Source organism: Anguilla anguilla, chromosome 8 (assembly GCF_013347855.1).
Source record: "Anguilla anguilla isolate fAngAng1 chromosome 8, fAngAng1.pri, whole genome shotgun sequence".
Lineage (NCBI taxonomy): Eukaryota > Metazoa > Chordata > Actinopteri > Anguilliformes > Anguillidae > Anguilla > Anguilla anguilla.
In genome coordinates, this window is record NC_049208.1 from 1477568 (window position 1) to 1496303 (window position 18736).

Here is an 18736-nt window from a genome sequence, read left to right on the forward strand (position 1 = left end):
GTCGCAGTCAGTGACCCGTCAGGAGGCCGTTTTCTGTGGCCTCCCGCAAGACAGGAGTCTGTGGGCGTTTTTTATTTCTGCCACACTGGTACAGACTGATCAGACCATAGAGTGTAAAAAAAAAAAGGGTTATTGGCTTGCCTTTCTGGAAACCCTCTATGGTAGATGTGTAAACTGTGAAACTTGAACATTTTTGCCCAGCAAAGAACTGCTGAACTGGATCGGTTTCCTCTGTGGAGACACAGAGGAGCCTTTTGGAACCCTCTCTTCTAGGAGTGAGCAGTGGTGCCCAGTCTTATCCGAAAAAGGGCTGGTATGCGTGCAGGTTTTGGTTTAGCCCAGCACTACGACACTAAATTCAACTAATTTAACTTCAATCAAGGACCTTGATAAGTAAAAGCAGGTGTCTGGGCTAGAACAAAACCTGCATGCACATCCGCCCTTTTCTGATAATATTGGAAACCCCTGGAATAGAAGCACATGCATCCATGCTGCGCTCCTACACCTGTTCTTTATCCTCATTTTCCCCAGATACAGAGGTTTCTGGCTTTTCTAAACTCAAAACTGTATCTTTCTTGGTCACAAGACAACCCTTAATATCATTTCGGAAGTGTCAAATTTAATGTTTTGGTGTCAAAAGGAGAGAGCCACAACTTTAAATCTTAAGAATGTGGAGCTGAGTATCTGGTGGGCCTGTTTCCAGTTTTCCAGCATCGCCTAAGATCTCCACAACCCCTGACCTTCAGACTAGAGCAGCCGCACTCCGAGCTCAGATGTGTTCCATCATTGCCTAAGATCCCCACAGCCCCTGAGTTTCAGACCAGACCAGCTGCACACTGAGCGCAGATCAGAGTTCTGGGCACAGACCTACTCTCCGTCATTCAAACTGCAAATATTTTATTTGGGTACTGACAGAGCTGTGGGTGTGTGACCTGGGTCTCTCTCCCAGCAGCTCTCAGTAGCTGGTGTTGCTCAACCAGAGAACAATTATGTCAGGCATATGACATAAAACTATAGGGGGGGTTCTATGCCCTTTCATAAAAGGGAGTAAAAGAGATGGAGGGGAAAAGTTCAATGTTTTAACTTCACCAACAGCATCATTTTACAACACAATTGGCGCTCTATGTGAAATAAAACTGGGTGAAAACACTTTGCTGGAAGCACAGGCATCTGTGCATTAATCTGGTCCATATAATTGTGCGTGTATATCTGGCACTGGGCTGTGGATTCGGATGAAAATGCTCCCCGTGGTTCCAGACGGCTACCGGCTTCTCCGGGCTAATGAATTAAGTTGATCCCTCAGTTTCACAAGTTAGATGATACCGGGTGATTATCTGGGGGAAAGCCTGAGTGTAATAATTCAGGTTGTAATGGTGTTTTTATGTTTTGTTTTGCTTTATTTTTTATGGCTTATTAGATGTACTCTGTATGTATTAAGGATTTGCGCTCTGGTTCTCGGTTGGCATAGTTAACTTTCAACAGAGATTCTGCGTAAATGTGTACTAGCCGGTCTGGGAATGTTCGCCAGGCAGTCAGGCGCTTTTTCCTCGTGCAGCTCATGTAAAGCCACTTACGTTATCGTGCACAGTACGTCACTCTGCGTGTGCTCCACCGGAAGCAGTTTACCATCGAACATTTCTCTGCGCAAAAGGCCATTGTAGGGAAATGTGACGCAAACAATTCCAAATGAGACAGAAGTAAATCTGTCTGTAGGTCTTTTGTGGGGTACATTACAAAATGGATAAGGGATATGGTTAAGAATATGGTTTAAAATGTGGTATACAATGCGAAGCCTGTATGTCTCCTCTATCGAAAAAAATGAATGTGCCACAGTTTTGAAATACAATTCTGAATTCATCCTCACATATAGAGAGATATTGTTACTAACTGTCAGACCCAAGAGAATGCCACAACTGTCAGTGTACAATCATAGTATTTAGCTACTTTTTGGTGACTGTTATTTAAAGTTACAGTGCAGGCCAGAAGAAATGTGCTCTTGTTAAATTGATTATTACAACGCGTTTAAAATTGGATGTCATAATAGTTTCCCATTATTTTGATTTTCGACTAATGGCTTCGTTTCTTGAAGTGTGGCAGAAATGCAAGCAGATTATCCATTTTTAAGACGCCGCTATTTTTAACCGGCGGCTTGGTGTGACATTTTCCGCGCTCGCATTGTTTCGTCAAACCCCCAGCTGCTCTCTGGGCTGGTTTATTCTGGACCACCGAACAAATGACGTAACAATTATTTAAACGGAGCCGATCCAACGGCTCGGCCAGGGACGTGTCCTGCGATGGAGGGCTGGGGTCCTAGTAGTTTAAATAATAAAAAATAAACGTTTGCATATGAAACACACGGACTGATGCCACTTCCTGTCCAAGTAATGATAGCAGTGAAACAATTAAGAACTGCAGCAGAACGAATTCTCAGGGACTTTTCCAAGATAACTAGTTCAAATTTAACTTCGGTTTTCAAAAGACTGGCGTATGGGAACAGAGCTCAACACTCCTCTTTATGAAATCGTATGTGACAGAAGCTGTTGATTGCAATTCGATAACTTTTCAGGTTATCTTATTAAAAAAAATATATAAATACCTAACCTCACTGACCAAACACTTAAACTGTCGTTTTAAACGTAAATAGGTTTATAATATTAACTACATCTATTCAGCACTACAGAGGCAAACCTTTTAAACGCGTTCTGTAGCCCGTGTGAATCATTCAGAAGAGGTAAAGCTATATCGTAGCCTATATCAAGCGATAGCCCACCCCCCTGAGACATGAACAGCAAAATATATAAAATAGATTAAAAGTTAATCCAGTTTCTCTGGGACTTTCACAGCACGTGAGTAACTCTGCGCGCCTCCTTACTTTCCACGCAAATACCAATAAAGAGCTTTACAAGCCATTTCCTTTAGATTTGATTCGATATAAAATTCACATAATATGCTACAGCCCCAGTAACGCCAACACAGCGCAGATGCTGAACATATCACTGTATATAGGCTACAACGGGGAAAGAAGCAGCAAACCATTTTCATACGCAATATGTGAGGCACGGGATTGGACGCACGCACAACATTACGTCCCCAAGTAGGTGCGAACAGGCCTATTCGTGGGAAGAACTTGGAATCATTCAATCATTCAAATTTGGCTTTTTTTTTTTTTTTGCAAGTGAGCTATTGTAAAGCAATATTTAAAAGATGCATGACTTAAATTCAGTGGCCTAAAAAAAACACATTCCTCCCAGTTCAAAGCCTGTATTTCCGCGCGATGTCCAACGATTTGAGCGCTGATCAGTAGGCTATTAGAACACTGATAGGACGACACGCTCCGGTACCCTCGCAGCCGAGGCTGAATGCTAGCACCTTTGCCCCATTAATCGTACCCACAGTGAAGCCACCTACCTCCATATCTGCCCCAGCTGCAGAGTGTGAATTACCGACTGCATGAACCAAATGCAGAACGCCAGGGACGTCGACCTTTTCTTAGTCCGGGTCGCGGCGGTGCTGTTGGTACTGTTGGTGTTGGTGCTGTTCGTCGTGGCGTTGCTCTTGCTGGCGGTGGACGCTTGTCTCTGGGGTGTAGACGGGTGGGCGCCCACGTCCCCGTGAGACGCCGAGCCGCTCAGGAGCTTCCCGTCCACGTGAGAGCAACTGGCGGCGCTCGAGCTCTCCTCGGTGCTGAAATCCTGAACGAACCACCTAAAGCTGAACACTTGGACCGAAATTGAGCCGAGCACCACAAAAAACAACGTGAGGCCGAACCACCAGTATTCGCGACGGAGGTAATAGTCGACGGAGAGCCACACGTCCGTGCCCACGTCGGCTAAATAGACCGCGACCGCGGCAAGAATCCAGAGAGCGTCCCAGACCGTCCACTTCTGCTGCTCCCTGCCGAGACGAAGACACGTCGAGGAGGAGCCGCAGCAGCGCGAGTCCGCATTCACAAAGTCCCCCTCTCCCGTGCCCGAGTCCGGCTGAGATCCTGGGTTGAGCCCTTGCACCGAACCCGAGTGGTCCGAGTTCTGCAGCGGAGTGAACGCCACATCGCTCTTTTTCATTTTTATAACCCCATCGGACTTGGCGGCCATTATAGTAGCCTTCCCTTTCCCCGAGCAACGCCGTCTTTCTCCTTCCTTCTCTCCGTCTTCCTCCCCTGTCTCCTCGCTTCTGTGCACCAGCGAGCACAGACTGGGCTGGGCGACCTCCTCTTCCGCCGGCCGCAGCGCCGCCTGTTCACAACAAAGCAACACTTCCTCTCGGCAGCGAGTCGGAGCCATATGCTCTCCCATGGCTCAAATTTAAGCTATGACATCATTGCTTTGAAAACTCGTCCTCCGTCCCTTGCCACTATTTCCTCAGCGCCAACCACCGCAGTATATACTGAAAGGGTACACATAATGCAATCCACACGGTGTAATCCGTGAGAGGTCGTTTTTTTATTTGCAACAGATGTATATTGTAGCCTAATGAACAGATTCATTGCCAAATATCCAAAATTACAGCGAAGCTATCTATATACGAAGACCATTTTCATTCTTGAAATTTATGTTCAAATGTGAATGTATACAATGTAGATAATACACCTATCCATGGGAAACCACAAATAGTAGTTACAATTTCAATCATTTTTCAATTGATAATTACATGAATATATTATTATATTACACTTCGTACACTCGGATCTGCTTTTGGAAGTTCTGGAATCGGTTTTACCTGCTAGGTAAATATATATTTAACATTCAGTTCGTGGTGTATTCATACTGTGCATAGTAAAGGTGGCGTCAACAAGGGAGCCGTGTGTTGCTCTCTTTCAAAGCGTTAGCAATTAACTGCAGCGAAGCATATTACGAGGGTTGATTTGGGCCAGTGTAGGTTAATTCGCGTTCAACTCACAATTTAATGCCTCATTTTCTATTGATGTGGAGTGTATTTTGGAGCACGGGCCCGGAACACGGATCAGCACCATGGATAGCTCTCAGGGGGAAAAAAAGGCGAGTTGGAGAACATAACTGCGGGTCGAACGAAGCTTTCATGTTTGTTGAGGTTGGTATACCGTGGATATGTGCTATTATGGGGTTACAGCGCACGTCACAGACGTCTATGAGGTGCTTTGACAGCACGTGCTCGTGTGCGCCTGCTGGGTTTACTGACATTGCATAAGATTTTAAGGTCAGTATTGGATGCCGTGTTCTGGTCACGCCCTCTCTTTGTGGACCACGGTCGTAACCGTGAGTACCCAGGAAACGGAACGGTACGATACGGTACGAAGAGACGTACATATTTACTCACAATTAAACCAATCAGGTTGACCAATTCCCGCAGTAGCACAATTTTTTTTCATTATCATTTTTGTCTTGGTTTAATGCACGTTTACCGAGAAATAATACATTACATGCAGGGCACGTAAACATCCACGGGGGAAGGCGTGCAGCACGTGCTCCCACGCCCCCCCCCCCCCCCCCCCCCCACCCCCCCCACCCCCCCAGAATGAATCCGTGGGCCTGCTCCTAGCGGCGCTAATCGAGTCGAAAAACATCGGTTACATTGCTCATCTCAATGTGCCTCCGAAATGTCCTAATTCTAATCGTGTTAAGGACCTGTGTAGAATTCCTGTGTACGGCGGTTGAAACGCATGCCATCGCCAGAGACTGAACCAGCGCCCAGCATGCTAAACCTCACGCTTTTATTTTTCAAACGGTGTTCGATTCTCATATGCCGCCGTTTTACCCGTTTTCTCTTGCGAGGTTTTCTTAATTCTGACAGGACTGTCTGTCGTAAATTGTCTTCCAGCTCAGGTGATTGGCTACCACAAAAGCCGCGTGAGAGACGCAGGGTGCGTTGTCATGGTAACCACGCCACAGGCAGAACCCAGGTTACGGAGAGGCCCCAGGGACACCGGTACACCCTGCACGCGGTCTGTAGTTCCCTCGTCTTTGGGCAGAGCTATCAACCTGTTTCATCTTCGTCATTCGTTCTCCTCTTTTTAATATCATGTTCCCGGTTTACTCTTTGGGTCAGTGTGATGCCTTTGTATGGACAGAAAAGAGGAGGGAGAGAGAAGGAAAGCGGAAGAGAGAAACAGGGAGAGACAAAACGAGGGAAAGAGAACAGAAGCTAGTGAAATAGAGGAGCGAGACAGAATAAGGAGAGATAGAGATTGATACAATCTCTCTGTCTGAGAGATACTGAGTAAGAAAAATATTATTCAGTATTTAGAATACTTTTTATAGTATTATTATTCATGTATTTTTAACAATACTTTCTGTCTTGTGCTATTTGACAACCAATCTGTATGTTGCATGGTGTAAATGGCACCATGCAACATACAGATTCACTGATTGGCTGTTTACACTTTTTTAAAAATTCTTCATAATTCATAATTTCAATGCATGTTTTAATTTTGGAAACATTTTCAGTACTTCTAACATTGATTTTTTTTTTTACAAAACTTTTTTTAAACAAAAATGACACTGCAATACATTAACTAATTTTTAAAAAAAGCTTTATTTGCCTCAGTGCAATGGAAAAATAAATATCATTCTAACAAGAATCCTAAATACTGTTTTTGCTGAGGTAGCGGAAGTTTCATGTTTTATCTGGTGCTGCCATCTAGTGGACATTTCAGTTTAGAAGTGATGCGACACAGGGTGATGTCACCCCTGGATAGGAACAGAAAGGTTAGTTACGTCATTTCACACCAAACTACAGATTGGTCACCTATCGGCCACACCCACACTGATTTCAGGAAGATATCAAGATGTATGGGCAAACATGAAGCAGTATGTTTTTGGGTAACAGAAACCAGAGGCTTAGAGGCTTGTTTAAAACATCTGTCACAAATATTATACATGGAAAGGAGTAAACTGAATTGTTACATTGCCCCTGCCCTACTCATATAAATGTGCAATAAACATGCATTTTTAAATATATGACGTAAGCTCTCTATGATCTATTCATAACACACGTACAACGCACCTGTCATGCTTACTCATATGTAACAAAAATGTATTTTTCATATGGAGATCCATATATATTGGCATTCTTGACTGGCTGTTTTTGTGGCAATGGAAGGCTGTTCTGATAATCTTTTCAGAATTTGATTACATATACATATATCAATAATGTCATAAATGTATATTTAATAATATAAAAAAATATTTTTAATATACCAGTTATTGCTGTTTTGCGATATATCTGTAAGCATATAACTATCAGAATGTATTATTTTGTAAATTTGTTGTGTGCATCCATATTTCAAAATGTTTTATTTGATATTTTACAATGCACATTTCACTATATGCCAACATGTTTTCATTGCATAAGGCTAATATTTAATCAATAGTATATAATATATTATCAAAATTACAACAAAAAAAGAGAAGAAAAAAATTTTAGTTGAACTTTGTTCAAGTTTTAACCGACGAACAGTGGCTCCAGCATATCTGAAATCATGTTGTGCTGGCATCTTTAAATCATTAATGTTTCCTTCAAGTTAAGTATCTTGGTCAAGTCTACTATCTTGGTCAAATTTACAACAAGGATGCCCCATTCAGCTTAGAAAGACAAGGGTCTGGTAATGGATTCTGTGACAAGCACCCTACACTACTGTCCATTATTCACCCTATATTGTATATGATGAATTATTCAAGCACACATACACTGTACACCACAGAACCACAGAATAATAATGAGTGCTTAATAGAGTCTGTACAAGCATTATTACAAACGATTCACATTGAACACAAATTCTCAAGAGTCATTTTGAATATGTAGAAGTCTCAGGAACCACCAACCATTGGTTCTGAAAGTCATTCAGTATACGAACCAGATAATGGAAGCTTCAGCACTAGATGCTAAATTATTTTACCATGTTAGCCATCACATTTACTTTTAAAATGGCTAAGAGCAGAATGAGTTATACATAAAATATTAATTATTGTGCCCATAGGTTTTCAGGCACCATGTGTTTATCAAAAAGCATTTATCCATAGTATTTGGATGTTTTACCTTTATATATTCTCCTATATATATATCTTTACCTTGTGGGAGAGAAAAAACATACACCTGAAATGCAGTGTTGTTTCCCCTTGAATTTTGAAGATTTGAGTACCGAATGACCAGATGGCATTGGATTGCAGTATGCACATCACTGGATTAATGTAATTGTGTTGTAAAAGAGTGGATGATTGGACAGACTGGTACAGTGATATGATTACAGTATGTTACAGTGATGGGATTACAGTATGGTACAGTGTTGTTATTGCAGTAGGGTACAGTGATAGGATTACAGTATGGGGCAGTGCTGGCCACACACCAGGTGAAGTTTCTCCAGGGAGTCCTGCTCTTGGAGCGTCTGGCTGGCTATGTTTGAAGCTCCGCCAGGCTGGCTCTCCACGGGCCCACCCCCCGATGGCCGGGCCTGGGGGTGCACCTTGTTGTCCGCCATCTTGAACTCCACGGAGGCAAAGGAAGACAGGCTGCCGCACTTCTTAGCCCGTGTTTGGCGGTGCTCATGGGACGGGGACACCCCCGGCTCCGTCTTTGTCTGAGTGGCCTTCCCATTCCCGCTCCTGTGGCCGCTGAGACTCCTCCCGCTGCCGTCGCTCAGCTCATCCCGGAAGGGCTCGGAGTCGCTGCCGTGCGACATGTTGAAGTAAGAGCACTTAGGCATCGCTGGGCCGGCCAGCTCCTCCAGCTCAGAGGAGGACAAGACCGCCATGGGCGAGCGGTGGCTCCCCGGCTGGATGCAGCACGGGACGTCTTCGCTCACGTCATCCTGCGTGGTGTCTGCTGACGTGGTCTCGACATTCCCGTACATTCCGGAAGGCACCGGTGGAGACTTCCTGATTAGGTGGTTCTCCTTCAGGAGCCATTTGCCTTTGTCGATCAGCACCCCATCACTTATGGCGTCATCCATGCGGGGAGTGGCATGTTCGGGGGATTGGCCTCGAGACGCACCTCCCGTCTCCTCTGTCCTTCCATCAGGGTAGGAGCTGAGGCTGCTTGCCTGATATTCCTCAACTTCCTCCAGGTTGGTGTCATTCCCTCCCTCTGATCTATCCACGAAGCCCTGAGTGATTGGCCGAACTCCAGACCCTTCCCCCTCACTCTCCGAGGTCAGCTCCACTGATGGCTGTGACAGGCACCTGTCACTCTCGGATGTCTCTCTGTAGTCTGAGAGGTCTGACATGCTGGGGCTGGGCAGTTGTTTTTGCCCGTACTGGGGCACTCCCTTCACCGACCCGTCACAGGGCCTCTCCGACTCCACCCGCACGTGTCCCCTGGAGTCGTGGATGAACACCAGTGAGGAGGACATGAGGACCGATCTCACGTACTCCAGCAGGGCCTCCGGGATCTCCACGGAGTGAGAGATGGTTGCAGAGTTGGGGTCTTCATGTTCCTCTGACCCAGTTTGGAGCTTAGCCATTCTCACACTGTCTTCAGAATCACCCACTGCAGACTCGCCCTTCTTTGACTGTACAGGGGAAGAAAGTTGAAATGCTTCTGATACTGTGCCCATTTGTAAAAAGCAAGCCTCCATTTGCCTGTAGCTGGACTCTTTTTCCTGCCCAACAGAGATGACTGGCTCTCCTGTGTGACTCCCCCTCTCTTCTAAGTAGCCAGCTTCTTCTAAAGTTGAATGCTTGCATTTTTCAGTATCTGCATCCACCCTGATGCTTGGAGCATAGTTTCTGGTGATATCATCTTCTGTGCTTTTGTACTCTTCAGAGACTGATCCATCAATGTGATTTCCCCGGAGAAACAGTGCATGATCATTCATACTCTTCCCCTGAGTAGCCTGTGAATCATCCTCTTCCACTAAAGCAGATTCTTCAAGTTTATCAGCTTCTCTCTCCTGGACAGGCGTTGCAGAGTCATTGTCCTTTTCCTCATAGATGGACTCTTCCGAGCTATTGATTTCTTTCTCCAGGTCAGACTGTGTGCAGTCATGGACTTCCTCTGCAAGGGACCGTACAGAGTCGGTGACTTCATCCTCTGCCACAGATTGTGCAAAGTCACTGTCACCTATCCCTTGGACAGATTCCACAAGGTAATCTTCCTTAGTTGCTGATTCAAAAGAACTGCTTGCCTCTTCTGACTTCTCCATCGGTGCCTCATTCCTGTCGACATCATTCATCATCTCCCCCATAACCAAGCCGGAAAGTTCTCTCTGCAGATCGCTGGAGATATCCAGTTCCTTCATCAGCTCTTGGAATCCATACGGATATCCCTCTTGGTGGCTGCTCTCCTCAGACAGAGTCGGATGTTCTGAGGACCCAAAGTCCTCCTGACTGTCAGCGAGGCTGCCGAGCTCCTGGAAGCTCCTCCAGCTCTGCAGCAGCTCCGACGAGGCCGACCTGTGCAGGTCTGAGAGGCCCGTCTGCAGTTCATCTGTGTTTTCTAAGCTGGCCAGTTTGTGCAGGGCCTTCATCATCTGCAAGGCCTCGGAGACACTCCAGTCCTTCGCAGGCGGCAGGTCTCTGCCCAGGCTTGCAACGGCTTCCTTTAAGGCCAGCACAGATAGAAAGGCAATCAGCATTTTGGAGGATGACCCGAATATGGAGGCCACCAGAGAGGAGAAGTCCGGCACGCCGTGGGACATCGCAAGGCAAGGGGTGTGCCCGCGCTGGGAAATCTGATTTATCGACTGAATTGATGAGCACAGCTGCTCCAGCAAGGGTTTAATTTGGGGCTCTTGGGCAACCTCGGAGGCTAAAGGCATTTCCGTTCCTGACTGAATGAGAGCTTCAGCCGACTTGTGCATTTTGACTTTCGGTCCTTTCATGCAGACGTCGGACTTTGACACGCCTGTGCTTTTCCTCATATGCAGCTCACGCTCAGGTCCCAGCTGAAACCTTCCCTCAGTGGGCGGATGTGAGGATAGTCGCTCAGTGTCGTGCTCAGAGGTCGAGTGTTCCTTTGGGGCCGACTTCATTTCGCTCTTTGCCTCGGACTCATCGCAGGAGTCGCAGCCGATCTGAAACTGCACCCTCTCCGCTGACTCCGTGACACTCGCGTCATCTATGCAGGAAGCGACATCCGGTGGTGTCATTTTCTCCAGCCAGTTTCCTACGTACTCAGTGACGGCAGAGGGACAGGAGTGCAGAACGGGCATTGACACGCTCTCGCTCAGCTCCCCTGTTTCTCTCGCTCCTCTTCTCTCCTCGTTCATTGACCACTGCTTCACCAGCATTTTTCGGACCAAAAGAGGAGGTTGGATGTCTAACAGATCTGTCTTTGCAAATGTGCTTAGGTTGAGCTTAGTCTCAGTGATGGACGTCCCCTCTGTTAAATTTAGCTCTTTTGCAGATTCTCTCTGGTGCTTAATGTTCACCAACAGGGTGTGGCTTTTGGATATGTCATCACTGTCCCTCATTCCTTTCTTTTTCTCTTTTATTTTGCGAAGCTGTCTTTGCTCATGTTCTGCACCCCCCTCAGCTCTTACTCCATCTCGGCTGTGTGCAACGTCTGAGGCGGATTTCACATGCCTGACGCCTCTGAGGTCCACCTTCAGGCCCTCTGCTAAGGTTCTGCCTGGAATTGGGGACAGGGGCGAGGCCTTCTTTCTCGCTTTGAGCTTCTCCGACGACTTCTTCTGTCCCCGACCAAGGCCGTGACTCTCGGAGCCGTCCGTGTCCCGTAGGGAACACTCGGACGGGGACTCCATGGTGACACGGGCTTCATTGTCTGTGGAGGACGACGGGCTGTTCTGGATCCTGTACGAAGGGACTGCAGGTTCAGGTGACGGTTTAGGTGACGTGGGAGTACGATCAGACTCTCCACAGCGGGGAGGTTCCGAGGTGACGCTGGGCCCCCCGTGTAGTCGGCCGTTGTCGTTGCCGGAGGAACGAGGGGCCGTATCTGTGGAGAACGTCCGGCTGCGGACCTCCCTGCTCATGGACTGATGCTCGCCTGCGATCTTCGCGTTGCCAAAGTAGCCGTCAAAGCAGCTCTGCTGCTCGTATACGTGCAGCACCGACTCTGTGACCTCTCTCCCATTGTTCTGTATCTGCAGGACTTCTGCTGACCGGGAGGTCCGGAAAGCAGAACGTAGCTCTCTGTGATTAGCTGCCGCTGCGCTCCTGCGTTTGGGTGTGGGTCGATGGCTGTGCTGCTGGGTGAGGCTGCTGTGCTTCTCCGCCACGGTGCTCCCTGCAGTCCTCTCCGTGTGAGCGTGGGAGGCGCCCACCATGTCCTCCAGAGCCTCTGAATCTGACAGGAAGCTCTCAGCGGATGGCAGCCTCTTCCTCAGGGCCCTCGGGCCTGGGGTCTGAACCCTCCTGATCCTGGGTTTCTCAGCATCAGCCAACACTGCGTCCCTATCCTCTCCTTCTTCACTGGGATCTCTGGCTCCAGCCACTGGCATGGGCAGCTGTACGTTAGTCCCGCCCCTGCCTCCGTCAACATCAGGGTCCTCTATTGGATTGTTGGAGTCTGGGGACCTTTCATCTGTCGGCTCCTGCGGTGCAGGTCCCTCCCCCGGCCAGCAGGTGGTGCTGGACCTGGACAGCGTGGTGGTCCAGTGTATGGTCTCCTCTTCCTTTATCATCAGCCGGACCTTCATCTCCACCGTCATGCTGCCGTCCTGGTTTATCCGGCAAGACTTCTCGATATCATCCACATCAGGGGGCAGCAGGGCACCACTCCCCGCTCCCGAAACGTCCCAGTCCCCAGCACAGGGTAGTCCAGCTGTGTCCCCAGCACAGGCTAGTCCAGCCGTGTCCACTGTGCAACCGCTGTGGGGCTTGACAAGGCTCCCAGACATGGAGTCACTGATCTGGTTCGCCAACAATGTCTCGGAAGAAGGAGAGAAGTTCCTGGAGTTCTTCCTGGACAGCAACTTGCTCTTCCCTTCAAAAGTGGAGGGTGTGTCACCAGGAGGCGAGGGGGAGTAGGGAGAGCAGAGAGTAGGATTGTTTCAAAGGCAAAAAGAAAGGAAAGACAGAAAAAGAAAAACAAAAATTAAATGAAATACAGAAACGGAACGATGAAATAGTTCATAGAAACATATGATGTCTATGATGTCCTCAATGAATCAGTGAACAGCCAAAGGAGTATTTTTCACTTCTTATGACCTTCCGAAGCATGCCCGGTTCCATTTTAAGCTCCATTTCTGTTTCCGCAGGGGTCATGTGCGCTAATGAGCAGCTTGGGTAATGTGCCGCAGCTGGAGGTCGTCGTGGTTACCGCACATTTTAACCCGTCAGCCAGCGCGGTAGCACTGCTAATTAAACGGTCTGTAATATTTCAATTTAAGTGTTAGTTATTAACTGCACTTGCACACGCACGCAGACACACACACACACACACACACACACACACACACATACTCGCACGCACGCTCACACAAACACACACAGACGCGCACAAACACACAGACACACACGTGCACACACACTTGCATACATGCACAAACACACACGGACATGCACACACAGATGTGCACACCCACACACACACATACATACATAAACGTACATAAATTTTGAGATACAGCCAACAAAGCCATGCAATTCAGTTTCCAGTGACCAATGGGTGGCTTTGGTTGTACAATTAATGTAGAAGTGTGTTCTCAGGACTTTCTAGCACTGTGTCTCCTACAATAAACTGCTCGCGTGTGAAGCTTCATAGAATTCTCCGGAAACAGGATGTAAATGTCAGACTCACGAGGCCTTGACTGCAGCCTGTCAGGCCCCAGATGGCGGGCGCTTTGAGAGGTCCGCGGCGGTTTGTGGGGACTGTAGCGGTCAGGCCTGAAGGGATCATGACCTGAGGATGCCACCACCGCAGAGCAGAGCAGGAGAGCAGCAAGGCCATCGACCTGCAATACGTCACATTACAGTACATTACAATGCAATAAACTAATTGTGCAGGCACTCTTGCAAAACAGAGTATGTACTTCGCCTCATATTTACATTGTAATTTCGCAGGCTCTGTTTCATAAACTATTGTACACACTACTCTAGAAATTATATTGTGGACACTGCACAAAATATTTCAAAGACAAACTGATAAAATATTTGGAATGAATTGCATTAAATGGAGGAGGTGAGAAACTATTCAGTTTTAGTCTGCTAAAGTTACTCTGAGCTTATTTGTAATTATTTGGGTTGTGACTGAAGGACATGATGAAGGATGGCTGGACAATAAGCTTCCTGACTGGCTGTGAAGTCAAGGCCGTGTCTGAATTAGCCCACTATCGAGTACAGTTGTTGAGTACTCTGGATGAGAAAGTTGTTCTAAAATTGCAAAAAAAAAACATTGTAAAATTTTCTCTGAAATTGTTCTTCAAATCTCAGGATGATAAACTTATTTCCAGGGTTTTGTTGAGTACATTCCGTAGCACATTTTTTAGGAGATAAACAGCTATTTTCGTCTCATATATATGTAAATGATGCGCGGCTTCATTTTAAAAACGAGGTGCAGCTTCGCGGACGTTTTCCCTGTAAAAATACGCACTAAACAGTATGCTTAAAAGACAGCGCTGTTCTTTGATGGTGCAGTATCTAGGCGGCTGACTCAGACACAGCCATGAGCGCGATAGCAGAAGGACTCCTCACCCTCCTGCCATCGGGGCTGAAGAGCTTCACCACTGGGACCTGCAGGAGCTCTGAGATGTGGCCCAGCAGGGTGTCGAAGGTCAGGGAGCTGGTCCCCTGCAGTGTGACCGTGTGCCGGGTGCTGGGGTCACCGTTCCTGAACACGGTCAGGGTCTTAGGCATGGGCACCACCGCGGGGCTCCCCCGCCTCGCCCTGCTGCCCGCAGGCTGCGACGCTCGGCGCCCCCTGCTGGCCGGGAGGGCCGAGTTCCAGGGCAGCGGCCTCCTCCGGGCGGCCTCCAGGTCTATGGGCTTCACTCTCCTCCGGTCGGAGCACAGGTAGGACTTCCCGTCCTCCAGCTCGTCCAGGGACAGGACGGCGTGCGTCCCGCGGGGGGTGGTGATGGTCCGCACCCCGAACGGCAGCGGGACCTTTTTGGACAGGCCGTCCAGGAGGGCGTCGAAGGACTTGAAGGTGCGGCCGCTGACGACCGCCCTGAAGCCGGAGAACTGGGGGTCCCCGCTCTTGTAGAAGCAGACGCGCTTGGGGGCCAGGGGGTCCGGGACCACGGGAGGTCCAGAGGCCGCCGTGTGCCTGCTCCCCACAGTCACACTCCGCTGGGAGGGGGCTGTGCCACTCATTACCAATGATCCCCTAAAAAGGGAGGAAGTATATTTAAATGTATAGCATATTTAAATTTATAGTATATTTAAATTTATAGTATATATAAATGTAATTTTTATTTATTAGATTATTTCTTTAGAAACAGCCAGAATGTAACGCTGACGCAGTGCCTGCATTGCACATGTGTTTACAGCGAAGAGGAACTGTGGAAATGGTTAGCGCCTTCGTGTCGGAGTGTGAGAACAGGTGCGTCAGTCCAATATAAATAGCCTAGCAGAGACACGTGGGAGGCCTGGTAAATATAAAATCTGAAGGAAAGGCTTTTAGGCTTTTAGAAAAAATATAACATTTATTATATTACATTTATTTATTGTACGTGCCTAGAAAAAAAAGTGCAAAGTGCTCAAGATGAAAGCCAAATGTTTCTGTCTTATAGACCTTCATTTTATTGTTAAGAGACAATGCACAGGAATCAGCGTACCAGACATTTTGTCAATGTCCCTTTGCCAAATTTACCTAAGCTGCTCATTTCCATCTGCAGACTGTTGGTGGCTGAACATATTCTCTCTCTCTCTCTCTGGTCCACAGCCATTCCCCTCCAGCAGCACAGGAAGCCAAGCTCTGTCACACTTCCTGTTTATGTTTAGTGGATTTTTGATATTGTTTACCAATGATGACAGATAACACATGCTCTGGAAATAATGCTGAAATTCTGCCCATCAGCAGCTGTAGCCCGATCGCGAGTTTCCCTCTGAATGAGCTTATATCACAAGCATTTCCTGTTTAGTTTAAGGTACAGGTTATACTGTACTACAGTCCCTGTGCACTCATACCACCTGAGAGACCTCAGCTTAACAAGTGAGAAATACTAATTATCATTTTAATATAATAAATCAGCCGGCTGAATGGTGGTAATTTAGTTAATCAATTCCATTATTGAGTGTTCAGAAGAAGGGTGTGAAATGCAATACAGGTGAAATGTAATAAAAGATGTAATCAAATGAAATCAGGCTTCACTAGATTATAGCAGTGAAATATGATTTCTCTAGATTATGCTGCACGTTTTATACTTTTTAATTCCAGTCGGTCGCAAAAACCCGAGCTTCCTCCCTGAGTGAAGACAAGCAACTGTGGTACAGAGCAGAGCATGACATTCTACAATAAACCTGTCATAATTCAGGCCTTGGAGAGAAAGAAATAGAGAGAGAGAGGCGGGGGGAGGGAGGGAGAGAGAGAGAGAGAGAGACAGAGAGAGAGAGAGAATGCAATTTCTGGTTACATGTATAGGTTTCTCTCTGGAGATAATGTAATGTTGATTATCTTCGGAAAGATGTACAATTATTTATTTAGTTTTAGTCTGCTTCAAATGTAATTCTGGTATTTTACCTCTTCTAAAGCAAAAAGGCTAACAGAGCATAGACAACTTATATTAATAACTCAAGAGGACCAACATTAGCACCAGCAAAAATGTGTCAATGGGTTCATCTGTTTTGTTGTTTTTGTCCCCTGGGAAATAAATAAATAAAATTGTGTCCAAAATATTTCGTCACGAATATTTTCATGTCACGATTTCGTTTTCATATCGAGCAGACAGTATTCAAAACTTCAGCAATGCTGAACAGGACAGGTTACAATGGCACACTTTGTTATGTCTAAAACACGAAACCAAAATGGCAGAATCCATAACAATCAAAATGAGAATAACAATCATTTCAAAGAACAAATTGTAAACCTTGGCTTCAAGGTCCGTGCAGGTACATATATGAGTGAGTCTTACCTGGATTCACATTTTCGGGAATGTAAGCGGGGAAATGCGTTCATCCACCCGGCCTACGTTCATCTGCCCTGGTATTGAAAGCCGCTCAGCGCGCTCGCGCGGTTATTTCTGGGACCGTCTGCATCAGCACCAATTTGCGTAATCTTTGCTCACGATTAATCAGCCTGTATGCACAAAGTAGTATATATCCCCACTACAAGACCCCGCGCTCTGAAGGTGAAGCCTCCGGCGCGTGAGCGTGTTGCAACTGCGTGACTTGCTCGCGCGGTGGGCCACTTGTAAACCAGGACCGAAACGTGAATTTACTGCGCACTTAAATAAAGGTGTTTCCCGCAAAAAATTAAGGGAAAAAAGCTTACTGTTGATGGAATTACGTCAGACACGCCTTTGGTTGACCTACAAACTCAGGGTTCAGGCTGGGGTAAAGAGACCAGCCACAGGACCGCAAGAATATGCTTATTATCAGGATTGTGGATGAGATTCTTTTTTAGATTTTCATGAAAAGTATTTTATGCTTAATTTCAATAGACAGGTAAAATATTCCAGGTAAGGTGAGTGGGAAACTTTGCAAGGTTCACCACACCTTTCTTTTGCCTACGTGCGATGAACTAGTGTCTGTTTGGCCGCAGGTGGCCCGTACTGTGTTAATTTTCTAGCTGTAATCAGATTTAAGCAGCCTGCAGGTGACACGGATTACCAGGTTTAACCGTTATCTGACAGGGTGGGATGGGGGGCGGGGGGCTCCAGTGAGACATTTAATTCACAGCAGGGAAAAGCTCTTATTGGTTCTAACCAAACACGTTCAGATCCATCAGATGTGTAGCTGTGTAGCTGTGTGGCTGTGTTTATACCGCAGACTCCTGCCAGAGCACCAGGCACACGGTGATTGGTGGAAAGCTGGCTTAGTGACTCAGGGCTCATACTGGTATATACAGCACTGCCACTGCTATAAAAACCACACACACACACACACACACACACACTCATGCCTGCTCACACACACGTACAAACACACACACAAACTCACGCACGCTCGCACACACTCACACACAAACACATACATACACACACACCTATACAAACATAATCATACACACAAACACACACACATATACACACATACTCATACACACAAACACACACACATATACATACATACTCATACACACAAACACACACACATATACACACATACTCATACACACAAACACACACACACATACACACTGCTGGTAGACAGTTTGTGGTGTGTGGAGTGCATGCCACCTGCTTGCTACCACAGGGTGAAGCTTCAAAGTGCTTGATGTGAGAAGAGATCACTCTTTTATTTCGATTAAAAAGTGGAAAAATAGGCCCAGCAATTATCCTCTTTAGTGCAACAGTGAAATTTATTTTGGGTTTCAAAAAAAAGGTGCACCCCGTTTTCTGTGAACAAAGGGTTGGGGGCGTTAAAGTTGAATAAAGTTTATCAAAAATGTATGTTCTGTGGCAGAAAAGTCAAATGATAAGTATCCTTCATGTTTTCACACAATGCTAATAAATATTAAACACAGCAGATATAATACATCAGATCATTGTTGCTATCTGGTTAAGCAATATGTATTGGCCTCACCGTTGGTGGGATGAATGTGTCATAATTTTTTTTAATTAAATGTTCTTATTAGTTATGTATAAATTATTGGTAAGTTTATATATTTTTATTTGGTGCAATTAACGAAAAGCATGAAAACATATTAATACTATCTAATGTAAATGATTGTTCCTGGATGGTTTTCATTATTACTCGGA

General features: G+C 46.4%; 2 protein-coding genes across 2 annotated transcripts in view; both read right to left on the reverse strand.

Moving 5' to 3' along the window:
• The window catches only part of LOC118233026 (XK-related protein 4-like), a 27054-nt gene extending 22739 nt beyond the window's left edge, over positions 1–4315 (reverse strand). Inside the window, exon 1 of the mRNA XM_035428329.1 lies at positions 3409–4315. Within this exon, the coding sequence (XP_035284220.1) occupies positions 3409–4295 (887 nt within the window). The 5' untranslated portion in view covers positions 4296–4315. The remainder of the gene's footprint in view (positions 1–3408) is intronic.
• A 3975-nt stretch (positions 4316–8290) lies between these two features.
• Positions 8291–15188, reverse strand: LOC118233437 (oxygen-regulated protein 1). Its single transcript, XM_035429217.1, has 3 exons — positions 14568–15188; positions 13675–13828; positions 8291–12903 (listed from the first exon to the last, which is right to left on the reverse strand). The coding sequence occupies exons 1-3, from the start codon at positions 15186–15188 to the stop codon at positions 8291–8293; spliced, it is 5388 nt and encodes a 1795-aa protein (XP_035285108.1).
• Between the last annotated feature and the right edge of the window lie 3548 nt (positions 15189–18736).